General features: G+C 40.1%; 1 protein-coding gene across 1 annotated transcript in view; it reads left to right on the top strand.

Annotated features, from left to right (window-relative positions):
- COL6A5 (collagen type VI alpha 5 chain) overlaps positions 1–24677 on the top strand; it is an 85988-nt gene extending 61311 nt beyond the window's left edge. Inside the window, exons 34-39 of the mRNA XM_036760491.1 lie at positions 279–369; positions 2997–3205; positions 17677–18366; positions 20683–20779; positions 22033–22268; positions 24569–24677. Of these exons, the coding sequence (XP_036616386.1) occupies positions 279–369; positions 2997–3205; positions 17677–18366; positions 20683–20779; positions 22033–22268; positions 24569–24588 (1343 nt within the window). The 3' untranslated portion in view covers positions 24589–24677. The remainder of the gene's footprint in view (positions 1–278; positions 370–2996; positions 3206–17676; positions 18367–20682; positions 20780–22032; positions 22269–24568) is intronic.
- Positions 24678–25168: the final 491 nt, after the last annotated feature.

The following is a 25168-nucleotide window of genomic DNA, read 5'->3' on the forward strand; positions in this document are numbered from 1 at the left end:
GATGTTCAAGGCAATATGTTTCATATTAATTAGGCTATGAAGCTGAAATTCTTGCCATGGCCCATTTTCCAATGTAATAAAAATATGTGTTAATTAGCATAGATCAAAGACCCTAAAGAAACACTTGTTCCACATACTTTTATAAGTGACGCCCAAATACCTTATCTTAGATGCCCTTATTCTACAAAGAGCATAGCTGGAGAGAATGTAATTCAGCCTTATAAAATCCCTTTCAAGTCTAAAGGCCCAAACTAACCATTTTTTCACTCTTTTAATAGGAGGATTCAATAAATACCCCCCTACAACATTGGAAAGACAATGTAGACTCATCTTGTCGGAACCATCATTTTCTCTAAACAGGAATAATATGTGAGTTGGAAAACTCTGGTTTTTGGGGAGGGTTTATTTATGATGGATGAACATGTATATAAAGTGTTGTTGATTAATAGATTACAAAGACTAACAGAGGGACTCGAATAAAACATCTTCCCTAGGTGAAATTAGATTTCATTTTCCGTAGTGAAATCCACATTTTCATTGGGTCTTTAGCCTTGGAACTCGAATGTTTTTTATTTTGAGCTTTCTTATTTTGTACCCCAATTCATTCTTATCACTTCCAAATGTAATGAGGGAGGGCCATTCTAATTTCCAAAGCCTGTGGATCCTTAGCAGAATTGGGTGGGGGCTGATACTCTGATATGTGTGCAAGATCAGCATGCACTTTTGTCAGGATTGGGTAGACCTTGAGTATTCATAATGACCCCATGACTATTCCAGCCTCTCAGGGAGTCCTCAGGCTGGATTTCCCCAAGACCTTGCCCTCTCAGCTTTATCTATGTTAGGGAGAAAGTCCTTTGTAGTTGATGCATCTTCAGATTTCACATGCTTCATCAGGGAACTGTCCAGCAGTAAACAGCTTCTGATGGAAAACATAGTATTGGTATTGAATATCAATCTGAGACATGTGTGCAGTTTTGTTCTGGAAAAATCTCTTGGTAACCTGAGTCCCATCTGCTATATGTGCTCATCAAAGTCAATCAGAGAACCAGCACAATTCAGTAAACATAGGATTTTACCCAAATACTCTTGAACCAAATTTCTTTGGCATTCACATTTTAAAATTCTATTTTGTTGTTGTTGAGTCTGACTCTTCATGACGCTGTTCTGGGTTGTTGTTTTTTTTTTTTTTTGGCAAAGATACTGGAGTGGTTTGCCATTTCTTTCTCCAGCTCATTTTTGTAGATGAGGGACTGAGGCAAATAGGGTTATGTGACTTGCCCAGGGTAACACAGCTAGTAAATGTCTGAGACCGGATTTGAACTCATAAAGATGAATCTTCCTGATTCCAAGCCCAGTGCTCTATCCACTGTGCCACCTAGTTGCCCAAAACTCTAGAGCTTGTTTTTATCCCATAATAAAGTACTTCATTAGCCATAGGTAGATAAAGGGGAAAGCACTGGACCTGTGATTCCACTGGTAAAGGAAACTCCCAGATGAGGAATCTCCCCCTACCAGTACAGATTGGTACCTCTCCACAACTTATAGTCTTAGAGAGTTGTCCAAAAAGCTGAGAGTTTAAGTAACTTGCCTATGGCCATATAGCCAATATATGTCAAAACCAAACCCAGGCTTCCTGGCTTTGAAGCTAGATCTCTACCCCCTACACCATGTTGTTTGTCTATATGTATGTGTGTGTGTAGGGGGAGGGGTATCAATAAATAAATACAAAGAATTTATTTATTAGTTTCACCTCTTTTATTTAAAGACTGGGTCTCCTTCTCTCTTTTGGGCTGGAAGTACAAGAAGTACTCACGGACCCAGTTCCACTACTGGCCAGCATGACATCTGGCTTTGATTGGCTCCATTTCTGATCTGGCTGGTTTTTCCCACTTTAGGCAACCTAGTTTCTCTGTTCTCCTCCCTCTACCCTGGAGCCTCACTCTATTAATTCCAAAGTTAGTGTGGACACCCAATCAGTATAGCTCACTGAGCTCAAGAGCTCTGCCAGGCTCATCCTCCCTGGTAGCTGGGATTGCAGATGTGTGCCACTATACCTGATGGTATTTGTGATTTTTTAATGAATGTCAAAAAGGTTAAAACAAGTGAGGTATATTTGGTAATGGACATAGCACTGAATTTGGAATCCAACGATCTAAGTTTAGATCCCAGTATTATCACTTACTAACTCTGTGATCTTAGTTCAGTCACTTAACATCTTGGTCACCAGGTTCCTCATCTATAAAATGGAATGATTGGACTAAGATGACGCTAAGATCCCTCCCATCTCTAAACTCCTGTGACCCTGTGAAAAGTCTACTGCCATGACTTCTAATATGGGCACAATGATGAAAAGAAAGAAGGACTCCATCCTCACAAGATTAACTGTCATTGACCTCATGACTTAGACTCATCACTATGAAACCATTGAGTGTTCTCTGTGCCCAGGACCTCAGGCATCCCGCAGCACAGACTGGCACACATTCCTCCACAAGAAATTGTGGACACACAATGTAAAACACCATCTCAGAAACTCAGGGAAAGTCCCTCGGCAACCTGTTCCCTCCCCCTAAAACTACACTGCTTCACTGATGAAGTCTCAACACCTCTCTATTTCACAGTCCTCAGAGAATCAGCTCTGCATAAGTAGAAGGACCAGTTTAAAAATACTCTGTGTTCTATTTCTTCTTTCTTTAATCTTCTTCCCATAGGAAGCCCCAAGATGCATGAGAGACTGGTCTAGCTGTCAGATATATTGTTCATAGCCTTTGCTTGCTAGACACTGTTAGAGTTCAGTTGTCTGGGGTTAATTAGTGAGGTAACTCTCACCATGTGGATGAACAATTTAACATTAATTTGTAAAAAAAATTTACCCAAAATACCTTTCTCTTGAAATAATTAATAACTGTAAACTATCATAAAACTTGTCATGTTGTTTTCCCCAAACTCACAAATGTCACCTACATTTACCTAAAATCTTTCCTATTTTTTCATTCTAGTTTTACTTCTGACATTTACGATATCTCCTCTGGTGAAAATGTTTTGTTAAATGAAGAAGCAAGGAAGCCAGAACATTCCCCAAATTTACTGGAAGACAATCAAAGTGAGGAAGTTGTCTACCTTCCCAACCAAATGTCAATGCCAGAGGAACTAATAGTGAAATATCCTGAAACAATGGGGACAGAAGAAATAACAACTCTTACTTCAGGTAAGAAAGTAAAATGTTCATCTAGAACTTTCTAAAATATGTCAAACAACTGTCAAAAGGTTTTGATATCTCAGAACCAGATTTCCAAGAGAGTACAGGTTTTTGGTTGATAGTGGAATAGATCCATTTTCTGAAGAAAACTTAGAACCCCAATTTCCTCACTTGAAAAATGAAGAGATTGGACTATGTGATTTCTAAGCTTCCTTCTAACTCTGACGTTCTAAAGTTCTAAGTTCAGGGTTATAGTAAACACTGCATCCTTCAATGTTTTTATATCCTTGGAGTTTCTGGATCCCCTAGATCTTTTTGTGTGAGAGGCCCTACTAAAGTGACCACTGGCATTAGAGCTAAGTCCCTTTCTTAACTAGCCTTCCTGCCCTGGTGATAACAACAATAATAACCACAACACTAGCTTTTATCAGAAATCACAAGATAAAGCAACTGAGTGTGCTGGGCGAGGAGAATCTAAAACAAACTGGAGAAGAGGAGGGGTCAAAGAAGCCTCTCAAAGTTGACTGTGCTCTTGAATTTGGGTGAAATCTACAAGAGATGAAAGCATTCCTCTTATGGGCACATTGGGGTGCTGAGCCATAAAACACACCCCTAGAGATCTTTTCCCAACAATATGTGCAATCACCCATGATCCCTCTCAGTGTATTCAGGGAGTGTGTTTGATTCTTAAAGATCAGAAAGTCAATTTAAGTAATGACAACATTTTTTCTATCAAAATAAAATATTTTCATCTTTATGTAACAAAAATTCAAACCCTCCAAAGAAATTTTATTTGGGGAGGTACTCTTTTGGAAAATTCCCAAAATTCTTCCAAAACACTTGTTTAGCCACATTACAAGCATTTTAAGTATTATTTCATAGATATGATATATATAAAAAGCATAAGGAGCACATAAGGAAATATAGGATATGAGCAGGAACACCCTAATGTCATGAAAAAAATTAAATGTTTTGGGCTTCATTGCATAAGTTTCTAAAGAAAGCTAAAGTTTAGTTGTTAATTTTTCAAAATTTAGTTTAAACTATAGTTCTGTGTGATAAATTAAAAATAATGTTCCATAATAATTAAGCATTCCAATAAATGTTCCCTTTTTAAAAAAATAAAAAAACTTCTTAGGTACATAGCCTAGTGGAAGATACTACACAGGGTTATAATAAGGAAAGACACAGATTTTCTTCCATATTCATACCTAGTATCTTCTCTTGATGTAATTTCATCCTCCCCGCCCCCAACTTATTGGTTATCATTGGTTATCACATTCCCATTGGCAGTTCTTTTGCTTTTCCATGCCTTCTTTATTAAAAAAATGATTTTTTGAACTTGAAACCTTGGTAGCCACATAATATAATGGATAAAATGTGAGGCTTGGAATGAAGAAGACCTAGGTCCCAGTCTTGTCTCTGAAACTTACCAGCTGCATGGAACAAGTCACTTCTTCCTTCCCTCTACACCCCAGGCAACATTCTAAGACTCCACATTGTAGGCGGGTTATACCTGAAGGGCATTCCCTCACTGGAAAATTAATGCATTTAAACTCTAAGACAGCAAAAGCTTGCCTTTGTAGATGTAGAAATTCAGAATGAAAAAAACTGTGCCAATCATTCCTAACAAATTCTCTCGCTAATAATGACTGAATCAGTCAGCATATAGATGTGTTTGGTGCCATGGCAACCAAGTATTCAGGTTCTCTCATTTTTCATTCTAATATTCTCTGCCAAGTAGACTGGCTTCTTGTGCTTCTAAATCAAAAGTGGCCAGTGGTGCATTTTTGTGTGCCTACTTTGGCTACGTCTATATTGCAGTACCTTTTGTAGCCTTAATTAATCAATAAAAATAGTAGCAGCTATACATAAATCTATATATACATACATATGTATGCATACACATATTTGTATTATCACTTGAACCTCACAAATCTGGGAAGTAGGTGTTATTATTATCCCCATTTTACAAATGAGGAAACTGAGACAGAGTGTTTCAGAGGTTGAGTCAGTATCTTTCAGCTATTAAGTGTCTCAGGCAGGTTTAGAACCCAGGTCTTTCTGATTTCGTGTTTGGTATTCCATCCACTGTCAGCTCCTAACTACCTAAATCAATAAGCAAACGTTATTAATTATCTACTATATGCCAGGGACTATGCTAGATGCCGGAATATAAAGACAAAAGTTCCCTGACCTCAAGGACTTTGCAAAATTTATTATTGACAAACACTTAAGTGCCTATTAGGACTATTGAAAATATTAGGTGGGTTTGGGATGGTGTAAAAATAGCAAAGCCTTAATTTGTGATTGTTTTGTTAGTGACATATTTTCTGTTCTATTAATACAAATGTGTGAACTGTTTCAGGAAAGACAGATGTGATCAGATTAAAACTTGTCTTTGAAGTCATCTTTAATTACCATTCTTCATCAGTAAAAGAAAGATTTTCCATTTGGTTTTTCAGATGACTGGGAGTCACGATGATTATCTTAGCCAGAATCAGGTCCAGTTGGGCTGAAGAAATAATTTTGCAAGGCTCTAGTAAAAAACAATGTATTTGATCAGGTATCCCCTTCCCTGTGTTTCCTCCTATAATGTGGTGAAAGGGGAAAGACTGGTGGAAAATCAGGGCAAGTGGTCGCAGTAAGAGGTTCAATCCTGAGGAGGGAAACTTTTTTTTCCACCTTTTAAAGCAAACCAACCAAAACCAAGAGCTGAGTTTCTGACTGGGCCTGTTTTCTAGGAATATAGTGCTATAGTTTTCTTTCTGTTAAGCAGGAATAGTTGCCAAGAATTACTTGTGTTATCTTTCTATATAATGTGGCTTCCTTCTGGAGAAGAAACTCTGACTCAAGTATTTTTGTTCAACCTCTGAGAGATTGGATTTGATAAGTCCCAGATGTATTGCACAAATAATGACTGTTGGTAACTGACCCAAGTACTTCCATAATATCTGGATTGCTGTTGCAATTCATGAGGTAGTCATTGTGAACAATGACTGATAAACTCATTCTTCAATGGAAACTCCGGATTAAATCAAAGAATTTACTCAACTTAAACATTCCTGGAATCTTGTGAACAAATCCCTTATCACATATGTATTTCCATTAACCTTCCTCCTGTCTAAAGCCTCTTCCTAACTGCTGGCATCTCTGCTATTCCTCCAGATCATCTCCATCCCCATCTCCTCCCGGTGTCTCTCCCCATTGCATATAGTATTGACTCCCTGAATTGTGTCCACATCTTTGGTGTGGAAAGAAATAATCAGGTGGTTGAATTAATGGGACTCAAAGATAAGAACTGTCCTATGTGAATTCAGTTGAATTCAAGTATTCTCCTCTTTATCCAAGAGCTCTAACATGCCTTCATACATTCATTCAATGAATGTTGAGTTTCTGCTATGTGCGAAGTGCATGGTGACCTTTTGCATTAGATGCTTTAGTGTGTCTAAACTAGAAAAAAATGCCCTGTAAAAATGCAGTCATTGTTGTGAGGTAGAAGCTGTTATAATCTCCATTCTGCATCTGGGAAATTGAGGATGCTAGATGTTAAGAGACTTAGCCAGGTTCACTAATACATGTCTAAAGTGGGATTTGAACACAGGTTCTTCCTGACTCCAAGTCAACCACTGTGTCCATTGTGCCAGCTAGCATCCATTGGTAGACTTTGCTTTTGTCTAGAATTATATATTAAAACATTAAAACATGGGTGGTTACCTTTAATGTGGAGATGAATTTTACCCTTGTGGAAACATAGGATCTCATGTATTCTTTAATAGACTGTGCATGGGATCCAAATTTCCAATTTTATCTAATTCAAAAAGGGGGCAGAATTCCAACTCAAAATGACAGTATACTTTAATCTAAATTCAGTCACATTAAGTGTCGGCTGAGCTTATTTATTCATTCATCCCACACATATTTATGGTTCTAGATTGCTTTTTTATGGAAAATTTTATGGGGGAATTTAAGATAAATTATTCCCTCCCACCAAACCAACTAGACTTTTACTTGTGGTCATTTTCTGTGCTTTAAAAATGTTGGTCTCATTTCTATCTAGAGATGTACCTTGAGAAATCTTATAGGAACACAGCACTCTGCAAGCAGTAGGAGCTCAATAAATGGTTAATAGATTGTGTTCTGTTGATTCATACCTTTCAACTCAAGGCCAAAGAATTTTGGAGCTGGAAGGGACCTTAAAGGTTACTTTGTCCATCTCCCTTGTGAGATGAAGAAACCAAAGCTGAGAGAAGTTATAGGACTTATCCAAGGTCATACAACTAGTTCATGACAGAACCTCAGAGTGCTCTAGCTTAGTTTTCTACCCATTGTAACACCCTATCTCTGAGAAATGGAAACTTGATTTTTAACTTTAACAATGTCTGAGTTTCTGATATATACATTCACACACACATTTTTAACAACATGCACTCTGAAAAAATGCATGCTCAACTCACTTTTAAGTGCAATCTGCATTATTATCATTTTCCCCACCATTTTCTTATGTCTGGACAGCCAACAAAACAATAAATCAAGCCCTAATTTGTAGCATTTGCCCATTTCCTAGGTGTGAATATTCACACTGAAAACTTAACTATTGGCCCTCCAGAGCCTAGATGACCTGGCTGCCTACTACTGGTTCTGAATGATTTTTTTAATAGAATGAGAATGGACTCTGCTAATTTTTTTAAAGTTCCTAAATAAAGTGAAACAGCCACAGAATTGCTGAGTAAGTTGAGCACTTAATGATAGTAATTGATGGCACAATCTTAAAATAGCTAAAAAATAATTAATTTGATTCTCATGGTTGGGGGAAGGGTGTGTGTGTGGCTGTCAGAAGTCCCAAGATACTTCATTTTAAAGTCATTCCCAAAGTTGTCAGCCTTCCCTTTGCTTGGGAGTCAATACAGAGGAATCCACCTTTCCAGGGTCCCTTCCTCATTTCATGTCTTATTGTCTGTAACCCCATCCAATATCATCTGAGGTCAATGTATGTGGACTATTTAAAACAATACTTTTCCCATCAATGTTCCATGTGTCTTGTGCTGCACTGACTAATAAAGCAACTTCCCTGGCTCTCTGGGTTGTGTTTTGTTTCATGAAGCAATTTCTCTAACAGAATGAAGGGATCTTTGCATGTGACCATGTTGCCAAAGCCAAGAGTAGGTTCCATGCAATCTAACAAAAACATTTACATATCAACAAGCTTTTATTAAATGCCTACTATGTGACAGTACTGTACTGGATGTAAGTAGGCATCAGGGATACACAAATGAAATGACTGGGAGTCCCTGCCTTCAAGGAGTTTATAATCTCAGAGTGGGACGATGGGGCAGGTGCACAAATAAATAGAAGATCTTAAGTTCAGTTCTGGAAGGAACTTTACAGTTCATCTAGTCCAAGCCCCTCATTTTACAGGTGAGGAAACTGAGGGCCAGCTGGTCTAAGAGACTTACCCGATGTCATACAGACTGTGAGTGGAAGAGCTGGGATTTGAATCTTAGACCTGATTCCAAACTGAGCGCTCTTTCCACTAACAGTATATTCCTGGGTGGCTCCATCCACCACCTGGTAATAACTCGCTAAACCAAAACACCCTTCCCCATCTGCCACTCCCCGGCATGTGTTGTCTCCCCTTATTAGAATGTAAGCTTCTCTTCTCTTTTGTATTTGTAACCCCAGTGCTTAGGACATGGTGTGGCACATAGCAAATGCTTAATAAGTGACTTTTCATTCATTCATTCAGCCATTCGTTTGTTCATTCATTCATCAAACTGACACAAGGCAATATGAAAAGTACTAAAGGGAAGTCCCATTCACTATGAGGAATTTCAGGAGGAAGAGATCACTTGCCCCCAAGAGAATGGAGGCCTGAGCCTTCAGACCAGCTGTACAGGCATTTATGAGTTTGAGGGCTCTCCAGAAGGAAGATACACAGACTGCTCGTGATCAATACATTGAAGAATAGAGTCAATGCAAGTTAATCACCTGAGTTCCCTCAGAGATAGTGCAAGAAGTCCTGGTGGGAAGTCCTTGCTGGGGAGTTACTCAGTGATATCCTCAGTGGGAACTGAGGAGGGTGTGAAGACCACCAGCAGAACAATGTAATGGAAGTCTTTGTGACTCATCGTTCCTGGTGCTGAGGGGCTCTCTACCCCTCAGGAGGTTTAGATGGAAAAGCACCAACAGTGTCTTTGCGATCGATTGAGAAGCTTAATAACTCTCTTCTCTCCTAAGTCAGCCTTGGCTCCATAGGCATCTCAGGGGGAGATGGGGACGGTAGAAGTTGAGGAATGAGACCTCATACCTGAGAGCTGCAGGTGTCCAGGGAGAATTAGAGGTGGTGCTGGTACAGCACTTGTCATGGAATTAGTTCTAACTTCTTTCCTCCGATGAGGATCAGGGAAGGTTTCTAGGAGGAGGCAGCACGTGTATTGGACCCTGGAAGAAGAGAGGAATCATGACAGGTGTAGATGGAGGATGAAAGAGAGTCCGTCTCAAGCATAGGTGACAGTACGAACAAAGACACAAAGATGGGGGAAGAAAGGACAAACAGATTGGGCTGGTTTGGCTAAGACACCAAAGGAAGTGGCATAAGATAAAACTGAAGAACTAAATTGCAATCAGGTTGAGGAGGACCTTGAGTGTACAGCTAGGTAGTGCACTAAGAGAGCACTGGACCTGGAGTCAGCAAGACCTGAGTGCAAATCCCTCCCCAGACACTTTCTAGCGATGTGACCCTGGGCAAGTCACTTAACCTTTGTATGCCTCAGTTTCCTCAGCTGTAAAATGGGGATAATTACAGCACCCACCTCCCAGGGTTGTCATAAAGAGCAAATGAGATAATAATTATAAAGCACTTAGTGTAATACCTGATACATAGTAGGCACTATTTAAATATTAGTTATTATAATAATGATGATGATTCACACAGCTTTCTTAAGGTGGGGCTGTTATTTCCATTTTAGAGATGAGGAAACTGAGACCTGGTGAATGAAGTTAGGTGATTTTCTTACTGTCACATGGCTGCTAAAGGTGGGAGGCAAGATTTGAGCTCGGGTCTCTTAAGGCTTCTCACTGCACCATTCTGTTGCTCCTCCTCTGAGTCCTCCTCCTGTTGAGGAAGGGACACTTGGTTCCCAAAGGCTTTGCCAGCCAAACAGAAGCTCTGGCCAGTCCTGCCAAAGTGGGCAGTCTTTGACAGTGACAACCTAGCTCTCTGTCATCAGAGAATCAGCCTAGCAAAGCTAGAAGAAGCTCAGCCCCTTGTTGGCCCTGGCAGGGATGAGCTTTTCAGTCATGACTCTCAAAGACCGTCTATCCAGTCCTAAGCAGGTCACCATCTGTGCTGGTAGAGGAGAGGACTCACCCCGGTGAAATGAAGTCATGTGATTATTGCTGATTCTCTTTTTATAGTACAATGTTTATAAACTCAGCCAGATGCTTCTGGAGCCAGAAAAAATCCAGTAAATACAGTTAGGGTGCTGAGAGTTCTTTAATTCCAAAGGCATAAGTTACTTTTAGAAGGCTCTAGGGTGCCGTTTACCAAGTTACTGTTTCCACGAACAAAATGGTCCCCAGGACTTACCACACCTTCCTGCAAACCTTACTTCCATCCAAGGAGCAGCACTAGCAAGATCCAGCTGAATTAAAAAATTAAAATAGTCATTCTGCTGCTTGAAGAAAATAGGAAACTCCTAGGTGATTCAGTGGTTGGAAAGCACTGGATTTGAGGTTGGGATGTCTGGAGACTGTGTTCAAATCCTGCCCCAGACATTACCTGTGTGACCCTGAGTAAGTCACTTAACCTCTTTCAGGCTCAGTTTCGTCATCTATAAAATTAAGGGGTTAGATTAGATTTGAGTTTGAGGGTTCTAAAGTCCCTTTCAACTCTCTGTCTATGGCCCTATGAACTTATCTATCTATTTTAATGAGAGGAGGAGAAAAAGGGGTGAAAATAATCCATGATCCATTTATATTGGGCTCAGGAATTTGTCTAGTGTGACATTCATACATTCATTTGCTTACCCACCCTTCCATACTCTGTCCAGATCTCCTTGAAGCTTGGACAGGGTCCTGGCAGAGAGAGGAAGTCCTGGGTCACTGTGAGCTAATCTGAAAAACGTATAAACCACACTCAAGAATGTGAAGGTTTCCTCTATATCTTTCTACACAATGAAAAGAAAAAAAGTTTCACAGGATACACTCTCAGGGACCTCCCTGCACCATCTATAATCTACCTACCTTTCCTACCAAAGCTCACACTTACATTTCAACTCAATTCAATAAATGTTTATCTGACTACGTATAAGGCACATACTATCCCACTTCTCACACACCCTTGATGTGTGACCCTGGGTAAGTCACTTAATTTCTCAACACCTCAAAGCTAACTAGGTACTTAACCTCTTAATACCTTTCAGGTACAAATTGCAGCACAAGGAGTTAGTAGAGGAGTTTCCTATACTAATGAAATCACAGATCTAGGTTTTTTTTTAAAGTATTTACCATTAAGTGAGGCACCATTTAGACAACAGAGATACATAGATAAAATGAGGTATACCTTATTCTCTAGAAATTTATGTTCTACTTAGGGCAAAGGTTCGTATCCTTTTCTTGGCAGTGAAGGCAATGGACAAAATAAAACACACAGGATTGCAAAGGAAACCAATTATATTGAAATTCAGCATCAAAGTATTTTTAATAACAAGTTCATAGACTTCAGGTTAAAAACCCATAAGGAGGTAACATTTTCAAATAAGTATAATACAAGGTACAAAGTGATGGGGGTGGAGGCAGAGTTCAATAAAGTGTCCTAATTTGATTTAAGAAGAGGAAGTTGGGGGGGCAGAATCCAAGAATTCCTAGAGGAAATGGCCTCGAAGCTGAGCTTTGAGGAAGAGAAAGAATCTGAGGAGCAGAGATAATCAAGGAGTGTTTTTCAGGCACTGTGGAGCTCCTCAGAGGATGCAGAGAGGCAGGAGATGGTGTTTGGACTGAAAGACCTGCCAGTAATCCAGTTTGGCTGGAATGTAGAATGTGGGAAGGGAGATAATATGAAATCCACCTGAAAAGGGATTTTGGAGTCAGATTATAGAGACTCCTAAATGATAGTCTAAGGAACTCGCTCCCCTCCTCTCTGGCAGTCATCAAGAAGAGGTTGGGTGGAGATTTGATGATAGTGGGGATTCCTTTGGGAGTTTGGGGCTGGATTGGATACCTCCCTTCCCCAAGATCCCTTCAAATTCTCAGATTTGGGGATTCTGCTTCCCGAGCTTGTATTTTTCTTGTAGACAAAAGATGAACATGTACGGCTTTAGAGTAGGGGAGTGTCATAGGCAGACCTGTGCCTTCAGAAGATGATTTGGGTAGCAATATGGAGGATGGACTGGAGAGAGATGTCTAGAAGCAGAGAGATCAGTTTGGAGGCCAGGACAATAGACCACAAAAGTGGTGTTGAGAGTCTCTATTTGGTAAATGGTCTGAATTTTCAAGACATGCATCGCATCCAGGATTTTAAGGTGAAAACTTGGAAATGGTTCTTCGAATTGCCAAGCTGTAGGAACAAAACTATTCTCAGGCTGACCAATTTGATGGCGTAGAATTTGTAGATGGTGTAGATTTGTATTCATAGGATTATAAATGTACAGCGGTAAGGGACCTTAGAGGCCATTGAGTCTAGGCTCCGTATTTTACAAACAGGGAAACTGAAACAAACCGAGGTCAAGTGATTTGCCCAGAGTCACACAGCTAGGAAGCATCTAGTTAGGGTTACAGAGCTGATAAATGTTAAATGCAGGATTAGAACCTTGGACTTCTCTACTCCAAATAGATCATTTCATCTTCTCTGCCACATTGCTTTTTAAGCATCTAGAGAATAATAGCAGTGATGATGATGATGACGATACAGCATTTGTATAGTGCTTTAAGGTTTTCAAAGTCCTTTATCTATGCTGTCTCCTGTGAGGCAGGAGCTATTATCATTCCCACTTTAAAGAGCAGGAAACCGAGACTGATAGACTTGCCCAAAGTTACACAGCTAGTAAGGTCTGAGGAAGGATGTAAGGAAGGGCTACCTAATTTCAAATCGAACGTACTATGTACTCTGCCACCAAAACTGCCTCCAAAGGCTTTTCAACCCGCATCATAGAGGCCTTTTTGTTGTTGTTCAGTTGTTTCAGTCATGCCTGATTATCCATGACCCCATTTGTAGTTTTTTTTTTGTCAGAGATACTGGAGTGGTTTGCCATTTCCTTCTCTAGCTCATTTTACAGGTGAGGAAACTGAGGCAAACAGGGTTAAGTGACTTGCCCAGGGCCACACAGCTAGTAAGTGTCTGAGGCCAGATTTGAACTCAGGTCTTCTGACTGTAGGGCCAGCCCTCTATCCATCGCACCACCTAGCTGTCACCCACAGAGGCCCTTAGTGACCTTCTGAACATTTCAGGTGTCCTTTGCCCAGCTTCCCACCCTCATCTCCTCTGAATAAAAAGCTGACATCTCTCTAATGCCTTAAAACGCCTGACAATTCCACACTAGTGATCCTAAATCAGCTATAATTGAAGAATGAGGAGAAAAGAAGATTCTGGCAATGGAAACAAGTTAGGGGATCAACAATCAAAAATGCTCACTTGAAAAGAGATTGAAAATAATCTGGAATGATTTGTGTAGGCTCACAAGTAACATGAACCTCATAGGCAAATGCACTCAGAACACACCTCATCTGCTGCATCTAATTGGACGTGGCCTCTGGGAGAATTCCAAGCATGGGCCACTGTGTAATCTTGCAAACTCTTGCAGTTTCCCACCACAGGGTCGGAGAGCAAGCCCAGCTGTCCCACAACATCTGGACCCCCCCTCCAAATGACTCCAGGAGAGAGAAATTCAATTCCCCTTTATTCAGTCTTCTTCCCTGACTTGCTCTCCACCCCCGCTTCTCTCTGAATTCAGCAGTTTGGGGGGAAGTTTGGCAGGGTGACCGATGAGCCCTGGCCAGATTAAGACAAAGCTCTGGGAAAGTTTTCTTGGAAATCTAGGCTGACCCCTCATCACATCTTCCAAGCCAGTCCCTAGGCTAGTGAGGCAGTTCTTCCATGCGGGTGAGGGAATTCATGCACAGAATTATTATAGATGGGAATTTGGCTGGAGAGACAGTCCAGAAAATGCACTGAATGGCCTTAACCCACAGGTGTGTTGCCAATACTCCTGCCAGGCTTTCCTAATGGGAAATATTTTTGTGAAGTTCCATTCTTCTTGCAGAGTGTATATTTAATCTGGAAACAACTCTCTGCATAAAAGGCCCTCTTAAACTGTTGGGTTTAAACACTGAGGTTTGGACTTTTCGTAAAGGGAAGACATAAGAAATTGTAGACAGTTCTGAGATTCATGGGCAAGTAAAGTGGCCAAATAACATAGTATGTTAATACTTCCTAGGGCCCAAGACACTATGTTATGCCCTGAAAAAGGCAATGAATATTAGTTTTTCCCTTGAAAAGGGTTGGCAGCACAGAATAGGTCCAGTCACTTCCTTGGGTTTTTCTTTTTTGATCTTTCCTTTGAGGTTTGGTGTTAGCATCACTTGGGTAAGTGATGATCTTAATTTTTTAAAATTTATTTATTTATTTTTAGTTTTCAGCATTCACTTTTATAAGATTTTGAGTTTTAAATTTCCTCCCCCTCCCCAAGACAGCGTGCAATCTGATATTGGCCATACATATACAATCATATTAAGCATATTTCTACATTAGTCATGTTGTAAAGAAGAATTAGAACCAAAAGGAAAAACCATGAGAGAAAAAAAAGTAAAAATAATATGCTTCAGTCTGCATTCAGACTCCATAGTTCTTTCTCTGGATGTGCATAGCATTTTCCATCATGAGTCTTTTGGAGTTGTCTTCGAGCCAATCTTAAATTTTAAGGTCCTCAACAGTAAGGGCTCAGCCATTTAGTCTGTACAATGCCTAAGAGCTAGAAGATGAGCACTTAATAAGGTTGCAGTTTTTATTTATTGAAGGTCAATCAGCTAAAAAGTGCTGTTTATTGTCTGTGGCAGGGAGTCCTTTTACATTCTCACTTCCCCCTGCCCCTGCCCCACCAAGGCTCACTACATTTAGAGCTTTATGTGTGGGTATTAGCAAAGAGTATTAACAGAGGCTGCTGCCTGGAACCATGGTGTAAAATGAAGGTCATATGAAGTCAAAATGTAGTTGGGAAATCGATCAACAAACATTTAGTCAACGTTTATTGAAATAAAATGATATGAAGCATTGTCCATTGAGAAGAAACAAGAACAGATTTGTCTTTTTCTTTCTATTCTCTGTGTTTAGTATAGTATCTAGCAAATAATAGGCATCTCATAAATGCTTTTTCACTTATCCATCCACGCAGAAATGCAAAATGGAGTAATAGCACTGGATCTGGACTCACACCATGAGAGTTTGAAGACTAGTTCTATGCATGTGACCTCAGACAAACTTCATCTCCCCAGGCTTTAGTTTCCTCCTATGTAAAATGAAGAGTTGGGAATAGATGGTTTCTAAGGCCTCTTCCTTCTGTGTGTAAATCCTATGATCCTGGAGTGTGGAATATTGCTAATTAAGAAGAAAACAGAACTGATTCATTTCTGTCTTTGTATTATAACACAGTGCCTGGCATGTAAGATGTGCCTAACAAATGCTTTTCTATGCCTTCATTAATTCATTTATTCCTCCACGCAGAAAGTATAGTAAACAACGCCCAGGATTTGGAGTCAGAGGAAGTGGGTATGAAGCCTGACTCGACTTATTTGACTGTAGGTAAGTTACTTCCTCTCTCTGTGTCTTGTGTTCCTTCTTCCTAAATTGAGGAGGTTGGACTAGATCATAACCAAGATCCCTTCTATGATTTTTGGATATGTAGTATTGTTAATTTAGAAAAAAAAACAGAAATGTTTCATTCTGCCATTTTCATTTCCAGAATTTAGCCCAGAACCTGGCACATAATTTCTAATAATTTCTTTTCATCCACTCATTTATCCAGAAAGGCCATATCTTATAGCAGACAAACCAATGAACATGGAGATGGCGGATATGGATTTGAAGCCTGGGTCTGGCTATCTGCCCATGGGTAAGTCACATCATTCTTTGGGCCTTGGCTTTCTCCTCTCTTCAGTGAGGGAGTTGGACTAAAATGATTTTCAAGTTCCCTTCTATGGATAAATCCTCAGATTCTGGATTATGGAGAGTTTCTCATTGTAATCTACCTATCTGGCACAATACTAGTCACATGGTAGGACTTTACATCCTCGTGGATTGATTGATTGGTCAAGAAAAATGTTGACTTACTCTTGAATCCCAGTTTCTCTGAATATAGGAAAATTGTCAATTTAGCTCTAAAAATATGTTTGTAAAATTCATTTATATTATTTCTTATGAAATAACTTATTAACAACAATCCATGATCAGTCATCTTTAAAATAAGAATTCAATTTGGTAAGCAATTAAATGATGGGCATTGGGACAGATACACAGTTTATATGCCAGGCCCTCCCTTCATGGAGCTTAACGTGTAGCAGGTGGTTATGACATAAATACTACAAAATAACCTGCTATGCTATAATATAATTATACTAATAAGTAACTCAGGAGAAGTTATTTAGTAATCGTGTTTAGTAATTTAGTAATAGTTATTTAGTGTGCAAGTGATACAAAGTGTTGTGTGCTCTGAGAGGTAAGTCCACTTCACAGAGAGTGGTACCATGTGATCTGGGTTGTAATGAATAGGTAGAAATTCAAGAATAGGTAGAATTCAAGAAATTCAAGATGAGGTTAAGGGAGAAAGTGGCCTGGAGCAAGAAGATTTGGTTGAAAAGTCAATTCGTGTATCCAATTTAAAAAGTAATTTTATTGGTAACTTATTTTTATACCATATTCATTTGTTGATGTGTCCTTTCCATTTCCATCTAGCCATCCCTTGTAACACAGAATAAAAAGGGGAAAAGAGGAATTCAGAAAAACTAACCGACTTATCATTCCGGACAGTGTATTCAATGTTCCATGGTCTCCCATCTTTGCAAAGAAAAGAGAGAGTAGCTCTTTATCAATTTTTGACAATCCCATGTTATATTTTCATCATAACTTGGAGAAAAAAGTACATGGTTCAAGCTATATCCACATTTTGTTGCATATGCACAAGTATACATGTATGTGCATGTGGGCATGTGTGTGTGTCCCAGCAATGTAGATAACTCTGACGTGTGTCCCATTCCCTTTGGAGCCAAGGTATATAATTCAGATTCATGTTGATGTATTTGCCAAATGGTGCATCGTTTTACAGTGCCCTTCCCCCACCTCTATCTCTTCTATCTAGAGATCCCTTGAACCCTTCAACACTGAAAGTCAATGAGCTTCTTTGATGATGTTCTAACGTCAAAATGTTCTAATGGAATGAACTTTGATGATGTTCTAAGAACTCTCCCACTTAAAATAAGAAATTCTGTTGCAGGAGATGATAATCTTGGAGGAAAAGAAGAATCAAGCCCTCCTTTGGAATCTGGTACTCTGTCTCTGGAAGATGTTTTTATAGATGTAGCTTTCCTCCTCGACTCTTCACGGAATGTGGGAAGTTCCGAGTTTCAGGAAATAAAAGAATTGATAGCTTCGGTGCTTGACTACTTTTACGTTGCCCCAGACCCAGTGTTCTCTCGTGTAGGAGACAGAGTAAGCCTCCTGAGCTACTCCCCACGGGGCTATATGCCCAACACAGAAGAATGTCCAGTCCAAATGGAGTTTGATTTAGTTACTTATAACAGTGTACATCAAATGAAAAGCCACGTGTGGGAATCTCTTCAACCACTGAATGGTGAATCTTTTGTCGGCCATGCCCTGAAGTGGACAATCGATAATATCTTCTCAGACACACCCAACCTGAGGAAAAACAGAGTTATCTTTGTGATATCTGCTGGAGAGACCAATTATTTGGACCGAAAAGCCTTAAAGGAAGAAGCTCTGAGAGCCAGGTGCCTAGGCTATGCCATCTTTGTGTTGTCCTTTGGCCCCATGCACAATGACAAAGAGTTAGAAGAGCTAGCCAGCCCACCTCTGGATCATCACTTGGTCCAGCTGGGCAGAATTCATAAACCTGACTTTAACTATATCGTGAGGTTCATTAAACCATTTCTCCATGCAGTCAGACGTAAGTCATTAAATATTTCTCTTCTTTTGTTTTTAAAGTGGTTTGAATGTCTCTGAGTAGGGCCAAAAGATCAGCTCAGTAATCTAAGATTCCTGGAAGTCATCACTGCTGAGTCCTAGGGCCGGGGAGGAACTAGGTAATGAGAAGCCCATGAAGGAGACTGTTAACACGGGTCCTTGGTGCACTGTTGCTCTCAGGATCCAGGATCCATAAAGCCACTCCTAGGAATGAAATTGCTTCATTGGGTCCTCTTGTGTTACTTAGGCTTGGTCCTGTTGAGATGTTTTGATATCCCAATAACTATTCCTTCACATGAAGCTCTGTATTTTGCAGTTGAGCTTGGTGGAAAGAAGGCTATGTCAGAGGAGCCAGGTTTGAATCCTGACTCTGCCCTTGCCTACCTGTGTATCCTCTGGCAAGTTCGGTCCTCAGTTTCCTCATCTGAAAAGTAAAGGATTTGGACTTAGTGACCCATGGATCCCTTCTAACTCTAAATTTGTGATCTTATGGTGTTAAAATGAGGTTTGAGTGAAATTCCACTGTATATCCTTGAGCTCACATGGGGCCAAAGAAGTGTTGATATACCCCGCTTGCTAAATCTGACTTCCAAGGAAAGAGCAGATGCATAGAAAAATGTAGTGGTTTCCAATGTATATTTGCAGGGTCAGAGGTTGGGGTGGGGAGTGGGGGGAGGGAAGGCAGACAGTAGCTTCACCTTTCCAAGCACATCTGCTAAGTCCCCAAGGGGTGCTTAGCCTACATGGGGATAAAGCCCCTCTTCAGCAATTTCCAGCCTGTTTGCCAGCTTTGTGAGATTTTCCAGAGGGCTCACAACTATTCACATTCTATATCTGGGCCCATTTCCCAGGCCTCCACCCAGCCTCTTCTGGCTCTACCTTAAGACTCTGGAATGGAGTGGAGAGAAAGTTTTTCTTCCTCTGTGTGTCCAGGAGACATAAAGCTCCCCACTCCTCCCGATATGAAAGAGAAAAACTGAGTCCAAATCTATTTTTCCTCTGCTAATTTTCAAGATTTTGTTGTCATTCAGGTGTTTTTCAGTCATGTCTGACTCTCTGTGACCTCATTTGGGGTTTTCTTGGCAAAGACACTAGAGTGGTCTGCCATTTCCTTCTCCAGCTCGTTTTACAGATGAGGAAACTGAGGCAAACAGGGATAAGTAACTTGCTTGAGGTCAGTCAGCTAGTAAGCATCTGATTTTTCAAGATACAGAGTGGCATATTTGACAAGAAACCAGCTTTGGAGTAAGGAAGGCCTGGGTTCAAGACTCTGCTTCAGACATATACTGACATTATGACCCCAGACAAGTCATTAACACTCTCAATTATCTAGTCAACTCTCTGAGACTCTAAGTGAAGGGTAGAAGCCCCCCTCAAAAAAATCTGGTGATTTTGCCACTGAGTTACTAAGATACTAGGACGGAAGACAAGTTCATATTAATGAATCTTGGGCATAATTGGGCATGGATTGAAATTGTAGTATCTTGCCCAGGGCTATAGCCACTGGACTCTTGCCAACATGAGGTAATTCAGTCTTAGATGATCATAGGATTTTGAATACAAAAAGCTTATTCCAATCCCCACATTCAATAAATGAGGAAACTAATGCCCAAAGGTATCATAAATCTGGACCAAGAAGGAACCTTCGAGGTCATTTAGTCCAACCGCCCCCCACCCCCGCCATTTTACATATAAAGAGACTGAGTCCCAGAGCAGAAAAGTGACTTACCCAAGTAGAAAGTAGCAGAAGTGGGATTTGAACCTAGGTCCTCTGACTCCCAAGCTCAGTGGTCTTTCCATTGAATCACAGAGCTTCCTACAGGGAAGGTGTTTCCTCCAAACTCACCAAGTAGTAAATGATAGATCTGGGAATATGATGTCTCGTCAGTAATAACTCTAATATTGTATTTAGTAAAGTAACTTTGGGGGCAGCTAGGTGGCACAGCAGTGGATGTAGTACCAGACCTGGAGCCAGAAAGACTCATCTTCCAGAGTTCAAACCTGGCCTCAGACACTAGCTGTGTGACCCTGGGCAAGTCACTTAACCCTATTTGCCCAAGTTTTCTCATCTGTTAAATGAGCTGAAGAAGGATATGGCAAATTATTCCAGTACCTTTGCCCAAGAAAACCCCAAATAGGGTCATGAAGAACAACAGCAGCAATAAAAAGCAGGTTTTGAAAGCCAATGCATTTTTTTACAAAAGCCAATGGAAGAAAAGACAAGTTTATTTTGTAAAAAATAATTTGGAACTTGAGAATTAGCACATACAAAACTAACCATATCCTGTTCTCTCATTAGGTTCAGTCAACCAATATCCCCCTGCAGATTATGCTCCAAAATGTATCAATGTGACGTCTGCTAGCCCAAAGAAACTTCAGGAAGAACCCACCATATTGTGAGTTGAGAACATGCTTATAAGAATTCCTTCTTTTTTCTTTTTATTTTTTTTACAGGGATGGCTAAATGGAAATGACTTGCCTTCAAGATGAAGAGGGCTTTTGTTCCAGGATGTAGAGTTATCTCCCAGATGCTTTTTAAAAAATCTTTATTTTCATAGGATTATAGATCCAGAGATATAAGGGGTCTCAGAGGCCAACTGGATCAAAGATTGTTAACTCAGTGTCCATGAACTCATTTTTTATTCATGTTGTTATTAATATATTTTAGTATTTCCTTTGTATTTTATTTTATGCATTTAAAAACATTATTCTGAGAAGGGGCCTATCGACGTCACCAGACTGCCACAGAGGTCCAGGACACAAAAGAGGTTTAGTCTCGTCTACCCACCCCCCACATTTTGTAGATTGAGGAGGTAGGGCCCATTGAGACAAGTGACTTGTCCAAGATCATGGATTTTGAACCTAGGTCTTCTGGCTCCAAACTAGTTTTTTTTCCTACTCTAACATAATTTCTGTCCATTCAAAGATTTTTATGAGAGTTTTTGCTTTTCAAACTACAGTGGTTTGTTTTAGTTTGAATATTTTGTACCTATGATACTTGCTGTGATATAATAGAGGGCTCAGAAAGGCCTAGGTTTAAATCCTACTTGTACCATCTGTGCCCCTGGAGGCAAATTACCTAGTCTCTTGATGACTGCAAGCAACTCTTGGAAACTCTAAGTTAAGGGGAAGTTGCCTGTCTGCATTGGTGAAGGGAGTATCTATACCAGTAGCTCCCAATACCAATGAAATATCATTTTGGACCCACCCATGACCAAAAGGCTTGCCACCTGCACTGAAGCTATTTAGTATGGCGTGGAAGACAGGAAGAGCCTGGGGGGAAGGGGGGGAAATGACACAATTGCCAAGTAGACGCCATTTTAGAAAACATTACTTGAAGCATTTCACCAAGTTGGACCTGCCAGGAAAACTTTAAATCTTTACTTTGCAAAGTATAGGGCCAGGTACTCAATAAAAATTCAATGATGGTTTGACATTGGAAAACCCTGAGACATGGGAGGGGCCCATTCCCTGTTGGAATGTTCTTGGATTTCATTTGATTCAGATCACAGACTTGGGATGATGAACAGCCTGTTCTAGCCATGTGGACCAACAATAGTTGACTCGTGTTATATCATTAGGAATCACGTATGCTGACATCTGTGACTGAATGCATGCCCTGTGTTTCTCATTTCTTCTCTCTGTGTAGCCTTTCTCTTAAGGGATCTGAGATGGAGGCAGAAAACAGTTATGAATATGATTCTGAAGAGCACCACCTGGTTGTTTTAGAGGGCAATCACAGCATTAACTCTGGATACGTTTTTAACTTGATCCGTGAGCTACACCGTCTCTTTTCTCCTGGGGAAGTCTCAGTGAATGATCAGGAAGCACCACGTTCAAAAGAAAATACCACCTTCATTGAAGATGAACAAAAAACTAACAAAGGTAATTAACAATGTCCAGGATTTGGATCCCAGAAGGAAAAAACCCAGTAGCCCAAACTAGTATATCTCTTTTAGGCATTAGACAGATGAGGGAGAATGAGTGGCCTGATACCTAGGAATGTCTGGAATTTAGAGGCTTGAGCCTAGTCAAAATGAACATAGTCTCCATTGGAGAGTTGATCTTGCTATGGGGATATGAGTGTTCACCTCACCCTACACATCTCCAGTGGTTCTAGGAAAGGCCCAAGAGGTACCTGAGTTTCTTAACTCTCAGTTCAAGTTAAAAGTTGCTTTATAAATAAGGAAGGAGAGGGGCAGCTAGGTGGCTCAGTGGACAGCATGCCAGGCCTGGAATCAGAAAGGCCCAAGTTCAAATCTAGCCTAAAGACACTTATTAGCTGTGTGACCCTGGGCAAGTTACTTAGTATTGTTTGCCTCAATTTCTTCATCTGTAAAATGAGCTGGAGAAGGAAATGGCGCACCAGTCTAATATCTTTGCCAAGAAAACCCCCAAAAGGGTCACGAAGAGTCAGATACAACTGAAAATGACTAAACAACAAAGGAAGGAGAGGATAGAACTTAATTCCAGAGAGATAATGAGAAAGAAGAAGGAAGAGGAGAGAGAGAGAGAGAGAGAGAGAGAGAGAGAGAGAGAGAGAAGGAGGGAGGAAGGCAAGAGAAAGGGAGGAGAATAATGAGAGAGGAATGAATGGAAAAAAGAAGAGGGGGAGAGAGAATTAAGCTAAAAAGATAGCTAAGGGGCAGAATTGAAACCTAAGTGATTTAAGAAAAAAGGAGATAAGCATGCAGATGGGATACAAGGAAAAGAATTGTGAAAAAGTAAAAAAGGAAGAAAAGAGAAAATAAAAGAAAAAAAAGATGAGGAACTTCAATTAGGAGTGATAAATGTAAAGAGAGAGTACTTAGAGTGACAAGTGGCTGGGATAAAGTAAGTTGTTTTCAGGGAAGGCTTGGAGATTTCCAAAGTGTGAACCAGCCAATGATACTTAGAGTACTAAGCTCTTATTGTGGGTGAATTTCACTTCCCATAAGAGAAGTTACCTAAATTTAGGGGAAAGGGCATAAGAAAGGGAAAAGGAAATAGGGATCAAGGATTCAGAAGTAAAACTGTCACCTGGAAGATAAGGATGCAGTGGGAGCAGGATTTGTCCTGGGAGGAAGGCTGGCCTTTGGGTGAAATGCTCCTGATGCCACCGAAAGAGTAGGAAGAGAGGAATGATCATGAGAGAGGCGCCCCCCTCTGCAGACATCCGTGTGATGCCAAGCTCTTCCATGTGGGACAGCCCAACAAGGTCTTGTGGCTGGCATCGACGGGGTCTAGAACCTTTCACAGGGAGGGGTAGGCCCTACCTCAGAAATATCTGAGTGGTTTCCTACTGATGATATCACAGATAGGCGGGTGCCGATGAGCCAGGTAGCTAGCAGTTTCCAGCAAGGGCAATTCTTCACATAGGGATTCCATAGAAGGAACTGGGCCAGGAAGCAAGAAGGGGTGTGTATATAGCAGAGCCAAGTTGTTGCTTTTAAAGCTAGACTGATGGTGAGATAGTAATGGTAGGTCAGACCTCAGGAGTAGGTGGGGAAGAGTAGGTGGATGGTGGTTGGAGGACCAATAAGTAGTAAAGTTACCCTAAGCATGGTACCCAAAGAAATTTTACTGTACCTATCCCATCAAAATTTTATGGACAATTGTGTAATTAGAGGTGATCCCCTTGATAGAATCCACAGTAAAAGATCATTGTGGATATGTGTTTTCTTTCCTTTGTATCAATTATATTTTAAAAATATCCAGTCATTTCTCTATGAAGGAATTTAACATCATTTTCAGAGCCCTAGTTTTACTTTACTCATCTTGCCCATTGTGAAGATTTCCATACTTGTTCATGCTGAAGGGATATGTCTGATACATGTATACAACTATAGGTTTTAACAATCATCTTTAGAAAAGAAACCAGATTTCTTTTCATCTTGTGCCAACCTAAAGTTGGTTCTCTGGTCTTTTTTCTTCAAAAATCTCTATAAAATGTAGCCAATATAAATCAAAAGATTTTGGCTCTTATACTCTAATTGACCTTTCCTGAGTTTCTGCTAATGCATCATTTTATCACTGGGTCTTAAAGTTCCCATTTGGATGCTTAAAATATCAGCCTCTGCTGGATATCCCTTATGAGAAGTAAAAGCATAGGAAGGACAAAGGGTATAACTATATTAGTTTGATATATGATGTGTTTAAGGCTATTCTTAATTCACTTAGAAAAAAAGGATTTTTTTCTTTTTCAGATGATGAAGACATAAGATGATAACCTCATTAAAAACAAGATACGACTTGTCATTTGTCTACAGAATGTTGTGGGTTCTTGTGCAATTGCGTTCTTTATATTGCCTATTGATGACCTGTGGATCTAGAGAGACAAAAAATATAGACCACAGATTCCCCATATTGAATGTAATATAGTATATAGGAAGATTTGGTCAGCCCCCAAAATAATGATGATTAGTGCTATAGGCAAGATATAGTAAGTGATCTTGCATCTGGGAAAAACCTTTCCTAAATGGAGGTCCTGTAGGGCACTGGACTTGGGGTCAAGAATTCTTGGGTACCAATACTGCTTCAGACACTGACTAGTTGTGTGATCCTGAGGAAGTCACCTAGGTCTCTGTGCTTCAGCTTCCTTACCAGTAAAATGGGAAGTTTGGACTTGACAACCACCAAGATACCTTTCTGCTCATATCCTATGATTTTCCTTAAGTTAAAAAAAAACAACTGGAATAAATAATTAAGGAAAGAAATAACAGAGAAAAAAATCACATAAGTAATGAAAACATCCTTTCTTGGGTGATTCTCCTTACAGAGCTCCTGATGAGCATAAACAAAAAGAT

Source organism: Trichosurus vulpecula, chromosome 5 (genome assembly GCF_011100635.1).
Source record: "Trichosurus vulpecula isolate mTriVul1 chromosome 5, mTriVul1.pri, whole genome shotgun sequence".
Taxonomy (NCBI): domain Eukaryota; kingdom Metazoa; phylum Chordata; class Mammalia; order Diprotodontia; family Phalangeridae; genus Trichosurus; species Trichosurus vulpecula.